This window comes from Malus sylvestris, chromosome 2, assembly GCF_916048215.2.
Source record: "Malus sylvestris chromosome 2, drMalSylv7.2, whole genome shotgun sequence".
Taxonomy (NCBI): Eukaryota; Viridiplantae; Streptophyta; class Magnoliopsida; order Rosales; family Rosaceae; genus Malus; species Malus sylvestris.
Genome location: NC_062261.1, coordinates 28,234,923 through 28,254,060, shown reverse-complemented (window position 1 = coordinate 28,254,060; position 19,138 = coordinate 28,234,923). Strand labels below are relative to the sequence as shown.

The 19,138-nt window shown below is 34.3% G+C and overlaps 1 protein-coding gene and 1 long non-coding RNA gene across 6 annotated transcripts; one reads left to right on the top strand and one right to left on the bottom strand.

Moving 5' to 3' along the window:
- The first annotated feature begins 12,825 nt into the window (after positions 1-12,825).
- LOC126586891 (uncharacterized) lies at positions 12,826-13,938 on the top strand. The gene is made up of 3 exons (XR_007610924.1): positions 12,826-12,842; positions 12,961-13,033; positions 13,210-13,938. It is a non-coding gene; the product is annotated as an uncharacterized LOC126586891 (long non-coding RNA).
- A 577-nt stretch (positions 13,939-14,515) lies between these two features.
- Positions 14,516-18,673, bottom strand: LOC126586818 (glycine-rich protein A3-like). 5 transcript variants are annotated; one of them, XM_050251801.1, is made up of 5 exons: positions 18,469-18,673; positions 17,257-17,322; positions 16,953-17,148; positions 16,773-16,916; positions 14,516-14,970 (listed from the first exon to the last, which is right to left on the bottom strand). In XM_050251801.1, the coding sequence occupies exons 3-5, from the start codon at positions 17,122-17,124 to the stop codon at positions 14,717-14,719; spliced, it is 570 nt and encodes a 189-aa protein (XP_050107758.1). In that variant the 5' UTR covers positions 17,125-17,148; positions 17,257-17,322; positions 18,469-18,673; the 3' UTR covers positions 14,516-14,716. The 5 variants fall into 5 exon arrangements, with proteins under 5 accessions (XP_050107758.1, XP_050107745.1, XP_050107729.1 ...); XM_050251788.1 differs by having other exon boundaries at positions 16,773-17,148; positions 17,234-17,322; positions 18,469-18,670; XM_050251772.1 differs by having other exon boundaries at positions 16,773-17,148; positions 18,469-18,670.
- Positions 18,674-19,138: the final 465 nt, after the last annotated feature.

Genomic DNA, 19,138 nt, shown 5'->3' with positions numbered 1-19,138 from the left:
ACAAAATACTTAACACGTAATGAAGATTAATCACTTCAACCGACTGCATCTCGTGTTCTAACCTCTTTTCCTTTAATATAGAATACCGCTTGAAATAAAATTAAAATTAACAGTCTCGTAACAAAATTCATGAAAACATATATGGGTAGAAATATTGCAAAAACAAATATATCACAATAAATGTTTTTCAGTCATCTGATGTTTAAGAATGTACATATGTTCATCTAATGTTTTAATTTTAACGCTTAATATCAAATTCAGTAAATACACGGTCATATATATTTGTTGCCGAATAACCAAGAGAACAAAATTGTTAAACGAGGGAAAAAGGATAATAATGAATAGGAAAGAGAGAATGTGAAATTATAGGCATATGATTATTGTGTTATTATTAATACACGTTGGATGATATTATTTAATGGAATAAAAGAAAGAAAAGTAAGAGATGAGCAGATGAGGGGGAGGGCGGTGGTCGTGAATACAGCTGTAACCAACACTTGTTTGCTTAGCAGTTGGCGACTTAGCTCCCTCTCTCCCTCTCCAATCCAATCTGTCCCTATTCGTATTTTCAATGAGTACCACTCTCATACTTCAACTCTGACTTCATCCTCTTCTCTTATTTTTCATATCACTTATTATTACTCTCATTAAAATATTTTCCTATTATTTATAACTATAATATATATTGCTTACACTCTAAGTTAGATTAAGAAAAATTAGAGATTAAGCTCCAGCTGTAGTGAGTTAAAAGGGAAGATTTTATATAACGGAGCACTTCACCATTTACAATCTAACATGGTTTATCGTCATCAAATTTATAATCTGGTTATTTTTGTGTTTGGATTCGGATAGGTTTAAAGACCCATCTATGAAATGTAACCAAAGAAAGTGATAATGAATTTTAAGATGATAAACTTAATTAGTCATATTGAAAAACCTAACCATGCATGTTTATTAATCGTTTGAAAATTTAATTTGCAATTACAAACTTAGGAGCAAGTTTATCTACAAACTAAACTCATCACTCACACAACCCTAAATAATAACAACTTCACCCAATACAAACGTTAGTAATCAAAACCAAAGTCGAGTATGAAGGTGCTCAAACTCCTTGGTTGCTGCGCGTAAACATATGCTCCATTTTGGCTTGAATGATATTTCCAAGCTCGAGCTCAACTCGTTTATAAGCTGAACTCGAGATCTTTTGTTGACATGGCTGAATAAAACTTGAAAATTGATATAATTCTTTTTATAAAAAGCATAGTATTGAACACATAATTGGTATTAATATCGAAAATTCGTTTGAATGTGCTTTTACAATGACTAAAAGTGTTTTTAGAAAAAAAATGTTTCTGTATTCCAAGAACACTTAAAGTGCTTTTACAGGATTCACTTGTCTTTTTACTAAAAATTAGTTCCTAAACATTTTCACAAAAAGTGTTTTTAATAATTTTAAAAGCAGTTTCAAACAAACCCTAAATATAATAGGCTAAAAACTTTGAAATGAGTGCATGTCCAATAAAAAAAAGATACAAAATATTGCTCACGGTCTTTATAAGCCGGATATACCAAAGTTTACTAATGAATCTAATATTTTAGAAAAATGATTAGCACACACTTTTTTTAACTGTTGAAATATCCGTATTTAATGAAGACCGTTGTTTCCGTTTAATTGGTTCAATCTTATGAATAAAAAAAAAAGAATGCGTAAGAAGCTTAAAGAGGTGTGTCTCTCATATTTCAAGCGTAGCTCATTTCACTTATGAATTGAGATTAAACGAACCAAATAGAAGTTGAACTTGAACTATTCTGAGTCAATTTACAATTCTAATCCCAAACTCGAATTCAGACCATCCAGCTGGTTGATGAAAAACTAATGTACTACTAATATTTCCTTTTTATTGATTTGTTTGTATTAGTTGATAACTTTTTTAGGCTTAACATGAATCAACATCAACATCATCTATATTGTCTCACTTAACCACCAATATCATTGATATTATCTCACTTCATCATCTATTATTAGGTGTTGAAATTTATCACAAAAAATCTTAGTGATATTAGAAATTAAAGTCCACATATAAATTGTCTATTATATTTGTTATGTCCGATGTGAGATTATTCCCCAACAATTTAATATCACTAAATGTTTCTGGGGAATAACATGTCCTAAACAATATATGGAGTTTTTTTTTTTTTTTTTTTATTTAACGTTTAGAAAGAAAAAAAAAGGAATATATAAAAGTCAGTGTAGTGAATATAGTATACGAGAAGTACAATCAAAAGAGAACAATGAAAGAAAGCTTACAAACAAAGGAAGAAATACTAAAAATAAGTCACATCTACTCCGAATTTGAATATATCCTTAAATTTAATTTGAATAATTACCTCGGAGTGGTTTAGTAATTAAAGATAAATTTCAAGCTTATATTCTACATAATATATTTTGAGTTTGATTTCTGACATTAATAAATTGTACGATTGTAATAAAAAAAAAGAGGGTAAATTACATAGTAGCCCCTCAGGTTTGAGGTCAATTACAACCCCATACAACAACTTTAAAACATTTCACTTTCATACATCCAGTACCATTTTATTTCAAAATAACACCTCCGTTAGATTTTCCATCCATTAGTCTGTTAAATGCTGACATGGCTGCCACATTTGTGCTGATGAGGCTGCCACATGGCAAAAAAAAATAATTTTTTAATTTTTAATTTTTTTTAATCTAATCTTCTAAATATTAAAAAAAAAAAAAAAAAAAAAAAAAAACCTGAAAGCTTTACCCGCAACCCCCAAAACCAGAAACCAATTAATCCCAAACCCACCTCCCCATTAATCCCCCCAGAAACCTAGCGCAGCAACCTCCTCCTCCCCCCCACCCCCCAACGAACCATTCCCGTCAAATCCCCCTTCCCCCGACGACCCACTCCCGTCAAATCCCACCCCCTCCCTGACGACCCACTCCCATTAAATCCCCCTTCCCCCGACGACCCACTCCCTTCAAATCCCACCTCTCCCCCCCTCCCCCGACGACCCACTCCCGTTAAATCCTCCTTCCCCCTAACCCGAGCCTCGCCTTTTCCCTGCAACCCAATCCCACAAATTCCACCTCCCAAAAATCATTCCCTTCACCATCTTCATCCCCACTCCCAATCCCAACACCACCGAACTGTGTGGATCTGAGTTCGCGGGGGGTGGGGGAAGGGGTTAATGGGATCTCAACCCAGAAAAGAAAAGCAAAAAAAAAAAAGCACAAATCTGGGATCTAGGTTCGTGAGGGGGGTGGGGGAAGGGGTTAATGAGATATAAGGGGTTCGCCGGGGGGGGGTTGCCGGAGAGAGAGTCAGAGAGGGAGAGAAAGGAGTGAGGCGTTGGCGGTGGTGACCCGGCGGAGTTGTGTGGGTTTTGGATCTGGGGGGTTTGGGGTTTGAGAGAGAGAGTGAGGAGAGTGGGATGAGGGTCAGGGGTTGGGTCGGAATGGACTCAACGTTCTGGTCGTCTCCGTGGCGGTGAATTTGGGTCCTGCGCTGCATCGCCGCCTGTACCGCAAAGCTCTCTCTCTGATCCCTCTGCTCCTCACGGAGGTCCTTCGTCACCACCCGATCTCGCCGTCGACCGGGATTTCTCATCGTCGCCTTGCTGCTCCTGCTCGTTGTCGTCTTCGACGACGAAGATGATGCGGGTGAGGATGACGTCCTTGCAGTTCGGGGGGGATATGGGTTTCGCGCCGGAGGGGTGGTAATGGGATCTGGGTTAGGTTTCGCGTCCGGGGGGGGGGGGCGTGATAATGGGATCTGGGTTGGGGGGTGGTCGTATGGGGTATGGGTTTCGCGGGGATATGGGATATGGGTTGTTCTCTGGTTTTTTTTTTTTTCCTTCAAAGGTGCAGGTATGGGGTGGGGGAAGATGGGAGCAGGGAAGAAGAAGGCTGAGGGGGGTTCACGGGGGTGGGGTTTTGTTCAGATTCTGGGTTTTTATTTTTTTATTTTTTTTAAATTTAGAAGATTTAGGTTTTTTTTTTTTAAATTAAAAAATTATTTTTTGCCACGTGGCAGCCTCATCAGCACAAATGTGGCAGCCACGTCAGCATTTAACAGACTAATGGATGGAAAATCTAACGGAGGTGTTATTTTGAAATAAAATGGTACTAGATGTATGAAAGTAAAATGTTTTAAAGTTGTTGTATGGGGTTGTAATTGACCTCAAACCTGAGGGGCTACTATGTAATTTACTCAAAAAAATAATAATATCTCCGTGCATCTTCTCATCTTCCAAACGGGTGAACTGCCAGTTGATCTCTTCTTAAAAAAATAAATAAATAAAAATAATCTGAAGAATATGTCAGAAATGTCATGTTAATCAGTGACAAGAATTTCAAAACGACAATATACTTCGTCAATCTATCGAACCCCACAAACCACTGAGAAAAAAGACTCGTGTAATGTCATATTTTTTTGCGGAATTAATGGAATGTGAAAAAAATGTTAAAAAAATCAAGTTTAAGTAGGTAAAGTTGGGCAAAATAAGTTTCGGCTGGACAATGAGATTAAAGTTGAATTCAAATTTACTTTTTTCTTTTTAATAATAATATATTTTTTTAACATGCGAAAAATGTCATACAATCATCTTACAACGTGCAAATTAGAAATACTATTCCAACAGTCATACAAAAAAATTTCTCCTAAAAATTTCTCCCTTTTCTTTGTGACCGTTACAAATCCAAAACCCCAAGCAAGTAGAACGAAGATAGGACATTGTATTTTTAAATTTACTTGTATGTATATCGACAAACAGTTGGATCATGTATGCAAATGAACATTGTTCTAAAAATTCTCGCTTAGGTCTTGCCTAGGCGTTAGGCGGCTGACAATCGTCCTGATTAATCTCTTGACGTTTGAAAATTAATTCAGAAAATATAACTAGATCTGCTTAGGCACCCGCCTAGGCATCCACCCAAACCCGCATAGGCCGCCACCCTCGCTTAGACAAAAATAAATAACTTTCATTTTGCATTTTATTTTTTTCAATAAATTGTAAGAGACATGTTCCTCATATGCAAGTTCCTTGTATTTTAATTATGTACTAATACTTTATATCTATAAGTCATCTATTTTGCAGTTTATGCATCCCAATGAAATTATATATTTTTTAAGTTTAAACAAACACTTATTTATACGATTTATAATAAATTTATTTAAATTTGTCTAAGCTCCGTCTAGTTGCCTAGACGCTAGGCCCTAACACCTAGCGTCTTTTAGAACATTTCATGTGAATAATTGGTAATATTCTGCCAGCATACATTTCCTTTAACTTTGTCTCTCATCAAATAGATTTCCAAATAACAGAAATGAAAAATGAAAAAATGGGAATAAAACGAATAAATAGAAAACAGAGACGATTGGAAAATTGGAAGTGGTGTTGCCAAAAGAAGATGGAATCTTGGTTACGTCTAATGGTTAAGGACAAAACAAAATATATTTTCCTTTTTTCATTTGGCAGGGAGCGCAGATACGAGACAGCGCGGACGAAGCAAGCATGGGATCGGAAAAGGCCACTTTCTCTTCTCTTTTGAAAAGAATGGAGCCGAAAGAGCAAACCAAAATTTTGAAAACAAGAGTTTGAAAAGCTCACACAAAGTTCCAATCTTTGTAAATTGACCCTGTGAATGGATACTAGTAACTCTCTGTATAACGACGGTAGGAATATTGACCCCTTCAAATTTAGGAGAGCTTAGAACCAATTTCAAAGTTCACGGAGCAAAGTAGAACAAGATATATTATGCAAGTATATTGCTAAGAGGTCATTTGATAACCATTTCATTTTCAATTTGTTATTTTTTGTACAAGCGACATTTTTACTCTATACTAGATTAAAGGGGGGGGCATGAGGGTTTGAAGTCAAGACGAAGTGGGTTAGACATGAAGGTCTTGACCATCGGGACAATTCATCACTTGCCAATTTGTAGTTTTTTTCTTTTTTTTTAAAAAAAAAATTGAAAATTGAAAACTCTTTTGGTAATTACTTTCATTATTTAATTTAAAAATAATAATAATAACTGAAAACCAGAATCTAAATGTATTTTTTATATTTTCAAATTTTGACGTTCAATTTTTTGTTTTCATTTTTTATTATTTTTTTAAAACTGAAAAATTGAAAATTGTTTCCAAATGAGTTTTAAGTTTTTCAAAAAAATAATAAGTAAAAACGAAAGGTTGAAATTTAAAAACTAAAACTGAAAACAAAAATGGTGCAACGCTGACCCCAAAACTTTGCTTGAAATTTTCCTTTAACAATAGCTAGATATGATACAAGATATACCTTGTAATGACGTAAATTTCTATTTATAACTTAGGTTATAATAATGATGCAGATTTGTAATTTAATCCAACTGTTTACAGCAATGGAAATGCAAGACAGTTGACTACTTGAAACATGAAAGTGACTAATTCCAACATATATAAGAAATGAAGAGAGTGACTGCTTCACATTATCAGCAGCAGCAGCTAACGTCCTCCTCCTGGACCAAACCACTAGTCCACATGCCCCCGTCTTATCACAAAAATACTTGATATGTATTTTTAAGAACAGATTAAGTTGTTGACATAGTCGAAATTAGAACAAACATTCTTAACATTTGAACAAAAAAAAAAATTGTACGTTCCAATGATTACTGACAAAATTGGAAAATATTGTTACAACGTTGAGCTTAATCAAGTTGATTAGAGCACTCTTCTTCCTCCTTTGCTTCTTTGCCTTGGTCACTAAATCCTATTTTAAAACTTTCAAAATTAATCTCAAGAGGTTAGTCTAGTGGAAAGTGAGCAAACATATCAACTTATAGAGTAAACTAAGGCAAAAAAGCAAACACATTACTTTAGCGAACTATATCATCTTATCATAAAGTAGATGAATGCAAGTGAGCAAACACATCATCTTTTTTAGCAGTCTGCGACAAATAAGCAAACAAATTATCTTAGAAAATAAACTCCCAAAAAAGAAGAAGCAAACACACTACTCTAGCCACTGTGTTGTAAACAAGCAAAGATGCATTATAATCTTCTATTGTACATAGAAACCAGTCACTTAATTTCCTTTTTCTTTTGTTGATAAAATAATATTTGGAATTACTTTTCTCTATAAAGAGGAGACGAATGCAAGTGAGCAAACACATCATCTTATAGAAATAGAATAAACTAAGGCAGAAAAGCAAACACTACTTTAGTCAACTGTATCATCTTATTATAAAGTAAATGAATGCAAGCGAGCAAACATATCATCTTATAAAGTAAACTAAGACAAAAAACAAACACATTATTTTAGCCAATTGTATCATCTTATTATGGAATAGATGAATGTAAATGAGTGAACACATCATCTTATCGAGGAGACTGCAACAAACAAGTAAACACATTACTCTAGTCAACTATATCATCTTACGGGTAAACAAACACAAGCGAGCAAACACATCATCTTATGAAATAAACACCCACGAAGAAGCAAATACACTGCTCTAACCACTCTATGTTGTAAACAAGCAAAGGTGCATTATAATCTTCTATTGCACATAGAAACCAATCACTTTCCTTTTTCTTTGTTGATAAAAGAATACTTAAAATTACTTTTCCCCTATAAAGAGGAGACAAATGCAAGCGAGCAAACACATCATCTTAAAGAAATATAATAAACTAAGGCAGAAAAGTAAAGACTATTTTAGTCAATTGAATCATCTTATTATAAAGTAAATGAATGCACGAGGGCAAACACATAATCTTACAAAGTAAACTAAGACAAAAAACAAACACATTAATTTAGCCAACTGTATCATCTTATTATAGAGTAGATGAATATAAATGAGCAAACCATCATTTTATTGAGCAGTATGCGACAAACAAGCAAACACATTACTCTAATCAACTGCATCATCTTATGGGGTACACGAATACAAGCGAACAAACACATTATCTTACAAAATAAACACCCAAAAGAAACAAACACACTGCTCTAACTACTGCACGTTGTAAACAAGCAACGATGCATTATAATCTTCCATTGTCACCTTAATCAGTACCGCAATTAGTCAACAAAGCAAAGCACATTTAATCGTTTAAAAGGGATAAGCAGGTAAGGACAAGTATAGTAGTGCATGTGAGGGCAGGAGCATGTGGACCCTCATCTAACCACTCGATCCCCAGGAACATGCAAACCAAAAAGTTTTGCAATTTTCCTATCTATTGTTTTTGGATTTAAAGAAAAAGGAAACAAACAAAATACAAATTATATTAAAAACTATGTATCAAGAACAACCTAGCTAGCAAAGGGACCAGGAACGATGGGAAACACATTGCAGAGTAGGTGATCAGATGAGTTATTCTACTACGTATGATTCGTTCTTGACTTTGACTGCACGAGTTGGTTTTATTTTTATATTTTTAGTTTAAATTATTTTTGTAATCTTTTTTTTGTAGGTAAAGGATTTGCACAAATGATTCAACAACCAAGACTTCGGCTGCTGTCCTACTATTTAACTAATAAGAGCTTATTTAAATGATTTACACGCTTCATTTATAATATTCTGAAACGGATCCGACCAAAATGAATTATAGTATATTAAGAGCTCATTTGATGTTCATTTCGCTTTTAGTTTTCATTTTTCTATTACAAATAGAGGGGAGATACATGGAAGAGGTGAGGCGGAAAAAGAATGGAGGAAAGATGATGGAAGAGATGTAGAAGAAATGTATAAGGAAAGACACCACAAAATCAAAACTAAAAACCAAAAATAAAAAACTATTGTATATTATTTTAGGATTTGTTCAGTAACATTTAGCAAAATAGTTTTTAATTTGAGTGATGCTACACTTACCACATTTGTACCACCTTTCTAATAGAGATAATATTCTTTCTTTTTTTTAATTTTGCAGATACAAAAACACTTGCAAAAATGCTTTTAACAAATCGTTTTATGAAAATGAAAAACGCAAAAAATATTAAGCCTAAATTATGTAAAGGATCACATTAATTTTTCCTATGTTGTTCAAGAGTAGAATCCAAAATAATAGAAAGTACATGATACATTATAAAACAAAGGTGTTATTGTCACTTGTGCATGCACTCGTTTAAGTGTATATTTCTTTCCAAATATGAAAAGTTTGAAGTTTTTTTTAGCGTGTCAATAACACTCTAAAACTAAGTTTGAGTTTTAATAAAATAAAATAAAATCATCTATGCGACCGCCATGTCACCAGCATCGCTGACACTATCCACCACATTCTTCATCGTCATGACCCACACCATCAGGGCCACCACTACAACCACCTCCACCAACTCCACCGTCTCACTATCGTCACCACCACATCCTCCACCGCCATCATCCCCACTACCATGGCGACCACCATCTCAATCGTCTCAACACTGCCACCACCATCACCACCTCCCACCACCATAGCCACCTCCCTAACCACCATTTTCACTACCATTGTTCACACAACCACCATTTCCACCACCACCACCACCTATATCCCACCACCATTGAAACCTTTTATTATCACCACCACCGCTACTGGCAACACCACCCTAACCACCATCATCGTTACCAATTTCAATATTTATATTACAAAAACATTACAACCAAACACGACTTTATTATTTTTTGAAATTTGGATAGTGCTACTAGACACGTATTAAATTACTAGACACATTCTCAAATAAAAAATAAAAAAAATACAAAGTCCGATTTATCATGGAGTCTTGTAGGAAGTGTTGGACGGTATCTGCCTTGCTTACATTTGGCCAACCATTCCCCTCGAGAGAGAAGTTGTACGGTCCGCTGAAGAGCCAAGTTTTCTACTGGAGTGCTTGGCTATTTATGGGCCTTGGGCCTTATAGTTGTGGGCTTCTGTCATTCTTTTAAGCTGGTCTGCTTAGCCTATTAGAGCTTAGATAACAGTGCTTACCATTAGGGGTGGACACTTAGAACCAAAAACCAAAATCGAAATACAAACTAAATCGAACCGCACCGAACGGTTTGATTTTGCGGTTTTGGAACGGTTTTAGTTTTGAAACCAAATCGCAACATAGAAAATGGTTTGGTTTCGGTTTTGACGTTTGAAAACCGCATCGAAACTGAACCGCACCGCAAATATTAATAAACATTTAATTAAATGTCCATATTAAATTTCATGTTTTAATTAGTTGTTTGTTAGAATCCATACACTTAGTATGGACTCAACCACACTAGAATATCATCATTCATCACTTTCTTTCGTTCATTAACTTGAAGGACCTTTGTTATTTTATACCACCACACACACACACACACATATATGTACAAGGGTGGACTAATCTTGTTATCAAGAGTCGAACAATGATCTAATGAAGTCCACTCATTTGAAGCATGATATTACATATTTTAGTATGAAAGTTTCGCTTACGTTTAATGAATTCAAAATTCTTTAATTTGTATTATGTTACACCTTGTACTGGACACCCTTTTGTTGCACAAACATGTTTTAACATCACAACTGCATACAACATGCTAATTGTTTATATAACAAATGTCTTTTTCTATTGCTAATGCGAAACACTTATTAATATGTTAAATTGCAAATTGTACATTTTTTTCTTAAAAACCAAACCGAAACCGTTTGAAATAGCACCGAACCGAACCAAACGGTTTGGTTTCATTTCGATTTTGGCTTCAAAACCGCACCAAACCAAACCGCAAAAAATTTTGGTTTCACTCAAAACCACACCAAACCAAACTGTGCCCACCCCTACTTACCATGTCAAAGGGTAACTTGCTATTATGATTTTATATTTACGTGATGCGCTCTGATTGAATTTGATTATTTTTTAGAGAATTGTTATTGGCACTCCAGTAGTCGCATTTTGCATTATAAATTTTTTATAAGTAGAAAGAAAAATACACTTGTAAGGAGTGTCATTTGAAATTTTTTGAGTGCTAATAACAATTCTCAACTTTTATTCGACAATGATTTTAACAGAAAACCTTCTATGTACATTTGCTTATGCTTTTGTAAGCATTTTTGTTTGTTTACTCCTTCTCAATGTATATGATATTGTTTGTTCAGAAATTTTTTTTTAAATAAATAAATAAAGTGGCTTTTCATCCACTAGAACTTATGAAAGTATTTTAGCCCAAAATAGTGATACTCTTCAACATATTGCATCTGTTTCTGCATAGGCTTTTGGTGGCAGATATATGATACGTTTACATTTATAGGCCTCGTTTGGCACATCATATAAGACTAATGGATAGTATTAATAATACGAAACGGATATTTGGTGAGTTTCGTTTTAAATAAGCACCAAATTGTTTAATCCAGACCCACTTGTCATATAGCACTCACACCCAACTATTTACCCCCTTTAAAAGCTAGAGTAAACTGCCAAATTAGCACATGAACTATCACCCAACTTTCGATTTTCCCCCTGAACTTTTTAATTGGAAAATTAAGGACTTAATCTTTTTTTTTGGCCGATTTGCCCCCTACCATTAGTTTTTCATAAATTTCATCCAAATTAACGTTAATTCTTATCATGAGCAAACCACGTAACTCTCCTTAGTGGACAAAAACGTCACTTCACTAGGCATTTAGACACAAAAGCTATAGAATCACACATATTTGCATAGGTTTATATTTTAGAAATATAAGGTTTTCAATTATTTTAAAGAATGAAATGACCGAACTACCCACACATGTTGTGCACATGTTTTAATTTAACAGAATTTTGGATGAAATGAATGAAAAATTAACAACAGGGGCCAAATTGGCCAAAAAAATAATAATAATTTAACTCCTTAATTTTCCAATTAAAAAGTTTAGAGGAAAATCGAAAGTTGGGTGAGTTCAGGGGCAAATCGGTAATTTACTCTAAAAGCTATGTATTATTAGTCAGGTGAATTTCTCTCACTCACTCCGTTCTTCTCTCGCATCACTCTCTGCTGCATCACCTGCTATTTCTCGTCTAAGGTTCATCTTCGTCGTCTTCTTCTTTTTCTCTTTGTTTCGCCGCATCACCTGCTATTTTCCTCGACGACAACGAAGATGTTTTGAGCCCGGGGTTGGGTCTGCATCCGTGGGGATTGATTCCATGTGTGGATTGTATTTTGTTGATCTTTGTGGATTTATATATTACAAAATCCTAAAAGTTGGATTTTTCCAGAAATTTATGTAATTTTTTTGGAACTCTACCAAAATTATCTAAATTTATCTATATATTATTGAAACTTTGTATTAATTGTATTTAAGTAATGTTGTATACCAAATACAGTATAACTCAGGGGCGGAGGGACCATAGGACCACAGTAGTCTTAGGCCCATCCTGCTTTTGTTTATAACTAAAAATTAGTACTACTTATTATTTTATTATTTTCAGTTAAATCATTCATATTTCCTAGACAAACTATCCGGCTCTCTTTAAATATTTTAAGAATATCCGGCCCTCTTTAAATAACCCTAAAGCCTACCTATAACCTATTCCAACTTCCAACACTTCATCTTCCATTCATTTTCCCAATACTAAAAATTAGTATTTTATTATTCTCTAATTCTAGCCTACTGTTGCTCTGCTGCTAGTTTGAAAAAATAGTCAGAACACTTGAAACACCCCTACCCTCTTTTATATTTTAAAATTGTTTTAAAGCCTTAATTGGTGAGCCCGTGGGGCCCACCTTGTTTATTTTTTTTATGTTTTCTGATCTCTCTCTTCTTCTTCTTCGTTTCTCCCTCCCGTAGCTCTCTCCTTCTCAACACTGCTTCTCTCAGTCTGATCCCTCCCGTGGTACACAAGCCGTACAATGTATCAATCTATCAAGAGTATGAACTTCGAATCTTCATAGTTGTCATTTTCAATTTTTTTTTTATAATTTGCTAATTCATATATGTTGTCATCTACAATTGTAAATTAATTTAACAAATAATATTTTTTTTGCAGATTAAAGAATTCAATTATTCCATCATTCCATAAAAAAGACATTGAAGTTTAGTTAATTGGTCAACAACCCAAAGTATGTATTTTACTCTCAATTCCTGTTACAATTTTTTGTTTATAAATTATGATTAAATTGATGTCTTGCAATTTCTCTTAACTATTGCCTAATTTGTTTTAGTTTGTAAAATTAGCATATATGTTCATATTTCTTTTAATTTAAAGTTAGTCAATCTATGTTTTTTTACTTTTCAGTTATGGAAAGATATTTCAAAAGAAAAACACAACCTGAGATATTAGAACCGTCTCCAAAGAGTCCAAAGAACAATGAAAGTAGTTCAAAACAAACTTGTGTGGATTCTATGGAAATTAACTCGGAAACTCTCCAGTATGATCCTGGATTGCGTAGACCGATTTTGAGTTATCATCCTAATGTTCGAGACCAAGTTCGAAGAGCCTATCTCCAAAATAAACCTTGTCAACCAAAAACCCATGCATTTCCCTACACAAATTTTGGGACAAAGCCTAGAAGGTTCAATCCTGCTTGGTTTACTCAATTTCCTAATTGGTTGGAGTATAGCACATCACAGGATGCTGCCTATTGTTTATGTTGTTATCTTGCACAAAAGATGGTTGGAACCAAGAAAGATCATACTTATCCGTTAGTGTACTTGCTTTTGACACTGGCACTCATCTTACCGGTTGCAACAGCAAGTGTAGAGCGAGTCTTTTCTGCTATGAATATTGTTAAGAACACCCTACGCAATCGAATGGGTGATTTGTGGATGAACGATTGTTTGGTTGCTTATATTGAAAAGGATATTTTTAATAGTATAGAGGACGAGACTATCATGCAACGGTTTCAAAATATGAAAACTCGTCGAGGACAATTATTTTAATTATTGGGAATATGTAATATTATCAATGCTATGTTATTTTGAATTTTGGTTACTTTTCATATACATACTATGATGTTTTGGTTAACAGTTTTGTAACTACTATCGATTTAATTTTTTTTAATATTTGTGAGAGGCCCCTCCTAATCCGAAATCCTGGCTCCGCCACTGGTATAACTAATACAGTCATTAGTCCGATTTACACCAAATGTCTGACTAATTTAGTCAATAATATTCGGTGTCTATTTATACTATCTGATTAAAATAGTAAGTACAGTCCGAGTTGCCAAACAAAACATTAGTCCGATTTACACCAAATGTCTGACTAATTTAGCCAGTAATATCCGATGTCTATTTATCCTATCCGACTGAAATAGTCAGTACAATCCGAGCTACCAAATGAGACCATATAGTAATGAATTGAAAGAAGATCCATAAGGATATATAATCATCACTAAAATCCATTTTCTCTACCTATTCTCTCACCTGTGGTGTTGCACAGGCACCTACTTGTGCTGCCGTCGATGATCCATGTACCACAGAAGTAATAAAGCCTTGAAAGAAAGATCCAAAAAAGGAGGCAAGGATAATGATCTTGTAAGACGGATTATCAAACATTAATAAAGATTTAACAAATAGAAAAAGATATTTGAATCACAAAAACACAAAGAACTAAGCTTGTAAGATTAAACAAATAAACTTGTAAAACTGCGTATGGGCATGCACAATAACATCCTTTCGGAAAAAAAGAACACAATAACATCTTTCAAACACCTGCATATGAAAATACCAATTGTAATATAATATTATCAATAGAGGAAGGGATTTGGATCTGAACCCTCCATTCGATTTCCTTAGATGAACTATTACTTCCATTTCTTGAACTTGCCATGTTTCCCATGCTTAAACTTTCCATGTTTCCCATGTTTGAACTTTCCATGACCGAAGCCCCCATAGCCACCATGACCATATCCACCGCCATGACCATATCCGCCGCCATGACCGTATCCGCCACCATGGTGACTCCCATGCACAAGATGGTGAACTCCGTAGCCAGCAGCTGCGGCAGCAGCACCCCCAGCTAACATGGCCCCCATCCCCATACCTGATGATCCACGCCCTGTAATATATATATTTTCGTCAGCTAAAATCGCAACCGAAAATCGTAGAATATTGTATGTAGAGAAATGTACGTAATATCTTAAACATTTAGCAATAATTTCTTAATTATTACATGGAAGAAACAAGAGGAACGGAAACATGCACTACATGGCTTATAAAGTGATGCACAACACTAATTAATTCCTTTAAGGAAAATGATAAACACACACCTTTTATAGCTTCCTACACAACCCTGGCTAATCATGTCCGTTGTTTTCGTTTGATTTATTCAATCCGATGGCCTGGAACAAAGAGGGGTGTGGGAAAAGCTATAAAAGGTGTGTGAAAATCAGCTCTCATTCCTTAATTAAACCCTAATTGATGCTTGCGATCCTCTAAAACAAAGAGGAAGGTGTATGTAAGTCTACCAACAGCTTTCCAACTATATTCTCATTCTGAATGGTCATCAGCATCGGTTTGGTTCAGTTGAACAGATTTATTTTCTGGAGCAAAATGTATCGAGAAGAGGCTCCAATCCAAACTACACAACTTTTATCAGTTTAATTTGGATTGCTTGAGTGGTTCAATTCAGTTCTTAAACAACCCTAGGGTTCTGAGATTCAAGAAATAACTATTGAGAAGAAAAAGTTTGCTACCTCAGTTGAAGCTTCTCTTAGACGGGAAATCAATAATAAAAGGGAAAATTAGGTTCACATCCTTCTTTTTGTTACTGCATTGATTAAAATCCTATTTATTTTCAATTTTTGATCATGGTTCTTGGGTATTAATAACATCATTAATTATATGAATAATAAAATATTTTTATTTTTAAATATATTCATTTAGTGTTAAAAATGTTACAATTAGTATATTTATATTTATGACTAAATTTTTTATCATATATTTTTATTTTTAGTTTGTACCTATTTTTATTGCAAATATTTTTTAATTTGTACCAATTTTCTTTTCATTTTTAATTTGTACCTATATATTAGTTTCTTTTTGTGTCCAATTTTTTAAAGTTTTATTTGTGTTTGTACCCATGTGTATACCGTCACGTGACATTGTATATTTAATCAATGATAGAAAAATTACATATGGTATATTTATGTTTTATGCCTAAACTTTGTATCATACATTTATATTTTTAGTTTGTACCCACTTTTAATTTGCAACATTTTTTTTTAAAATTTGTAGTATTTTCTTTTTAGTTTTATTTTGTACCCATGTATTAATTTCTTTTAGTACCTATATTTTTTTAAAAATTCATTTGTACTCATAATTTTTTAATCTTTTATCTGTACCCTAATTTATTTATAATGTACCCATTCTTCTTTATTAATGTACCACTTTGTTATATGTCAAATGTACCTATTTTTTTTGTAAAATGTACCAATTTTTGTAACAATATGGATACATTCTTTTGCCATTTATTATTTCTTATTTTTACATCGTTTTTATCCATTTTTTAAAATCAAAATGTTTGAATTTTTTTATTGTAACCGTTTCTAATAGTATTGTAATGAGGGATTATAAATTTATAGGATTATAAATCTCATAAAATATCAAACAATTAATGTCAAAACTATAAAAATATAAATATTAATAGTAATATAATGAGATGTACGAAGTCAAGGGACTTTGATCAAACTTTGAATACTATTACGGTTAATCAAAGAATGTCAAGGATTATGAACCACATCCAAAGTATACCATAATAAAATATATGGAGGACCGCTGAGGATAAATTTATTGAAACTGAACTATACTATCACATATCACAAATTATATAAGAGAACTAAATGACAGTGATTCTGTTACCTGAATGATGTGGAGCTGATGGACCTGGATAACCGGCTGGTGGATATCCACCAGGGGCTGGATGGGCTGTTGGTGGATATCCTGCGGGGGGAGGTCCGGGAGGATATCCAGATGGAGGGTACCCACCGGAAGGAGGGTATCCACCTTGGGGAGGGTAACCGCCTGGAGGAGGGTACCCACCTTGGGGAGGGTAACCGCCTTGAGGGGGGTACCCAGCTTGGGGAGGATATCCACCTTGGGGATATCCATGGTGTGATCCAGGTCGTGCAAGGTGTCCAGAAGCAAATCCAGCAAGGTTTGAAAATAGCCCTCTGTCAGTAGACTCGTCGTTGTTTCCTGTTCCCCCTCCCATATTACTTCAACTTTAAACTAATGCCTACAAAAAAATTAACATTAAAAAACATGATAGAGGCAAACACAGCCAACAGCCATGCACAAAGCAAACCCATATCACTTCATACTCTTTCTTGGAAAAGTTTACTACTTTGACAAAGTTCTGCTATGGAGAGGTGTTCATAGAATCACGCCCAAGATTTTGTTCTGAAGATTCCTAAATGAAACAACAACCGTTTACTTATAGTAAATAGCAACAATTATTCTGCTAAAATTCAACTGCAAAGAAAAAATTCCAAGTTGGACATAACTATACAACATTGTGCACAAATTTATATGACAATTTGGGATGAGATATCAGCAGTTCAAGTGACCAAATAAAGCAGATGTAAGAGTATGCGTCCATACCATGGAAATATGAGAATGTTATCAACCACTATGATAAAAAATTGATCATGTCAAAGGAAATTCCTTTGAAGTTCTTTCTAATTATTTCTTTCATAGGTGTTTACAAATTAAAACATCCATTAGGTCTGTGATATCTCTAAGGCCTCGTATGGTACATAGGATTGGATAGAAATGGATAACCCTTCAAATTCAAGGTATGCATATTGAAATGATTCTTAATTTTGAGGGGATCCGAATTCAGAAGGGGATTAGACATGAACAACCATCTCCTAACAGTAATAGAGGCCTAAAGTACATATCTGACCTGGTAACCACTAGCCTAGTTCGACACCCTTTGGTGTCAAAAGTTCATCATATTGTTTGAAACAAGCGTGCACAAGAAACATATTAAAGTAATCAAATTGTCAAAATAATTTTAGAATTTGAGTAAAGCCCCCCTTACATCATAACATTCTCACGAGTGCAGGGTTTTGGAAATCTAATTCCAATTTCAATAAAGATATAAACCCTATGATCATTAACTTTTGCTCCACACCTTCTTTTCTTTTGGTATAAGAATTTGAACAAAAGATAATTTAATGGTGGTTATATAACTTAGCGATTAGCGAAGTAAGATTATATGAAGTGTGCATGATGTATCTCAAGAAAAACAAAGATTTAAACCATGGTCTATCACGATGAAAATACAAATCCCCTACGAAACCCGTGCTTGTAAAAGAATCCCAAAATAATTAAATGATTCTCACAATGCTAAAAGAAATCACAAAAGAAAATCATGTCAGAAGCAATTCCATCAATTTAAATCAATAAAAAGAAACAATGACAACCAAAATCAGAAAACCACAAACCCAGAAGAAAATACGAAAAATCTACATAACCACAAGAAATATTCATAGAGGCAATGAAAGTTTACCATGATTTCAAAAGCTAAAAGAGAAAAATATAGAATGCTCACCAATTGATGTTGCAGAATACTTGAGATTGGTGTGACAAATTTTTGGAAACGTTGTTTCTTGTTCTCCCGTTGCATGTGCAGTTGGATCGTTGGAGGCTTCGACCATACACACACGCACAAACAAATGCGTGTGCGTTTTTTATTTTCTTTATTATCTATATTTTGTTGGGTCAAACGCGTGTGTAAAACTGTTAAAAGAAGATGAGGAGCTGTAAAATACTTATAATTAGGAGGAGAGTTGTTGGAAATGGAAAGGAAAGAGGAAAAAAAGGGGGGAAGATGACCTGTTAAGGGCATCCCTAATATTGCTAGATGCAAGCGGACATGCAAAGACACGTTTACATCCAACCACCCAATAACTGCTGCAATGAGCTACATTATTTGGATATAATATGTAAATAAACAAAATGGTATGTATACTTTCTCTTCTACGTCTCTAAGTGTAACGATTACACCATCACGTTTTTGGTAATTAGATGTTTCATTCAAAATCTGCCAACAAGGCAAAACGGAACAAAGCACAGGAGCTAAATCCTCAAGAAATTAAACATCAACACCAACAAAAAAAGGACATGTCAAAGAGGCCAGTCCAATGTAAGGAGAAAACACAAAGGGAAAATAACAATAACAATATTAGCAGGTTCTGGCCATGGCTTCCGGGGGCCTGGGG

Excerpts from the sequence above, each read along its gene's own strand:
- LOC126586818 (XM_050251788.1), bottom strand. The coding sequence starts at position 17,124 with ATGGGAGGGGGAACAGGAAACAACGACGAGTCTACTGACAGAGGGCTA. Across the intron at positions 14,971-16,772 it reads ATCAGCTCCACATCATTCAG|GGCGTGGATCATCAGGTATG; the intron begins GTAACAGAATCA and ends TATATATTACAG.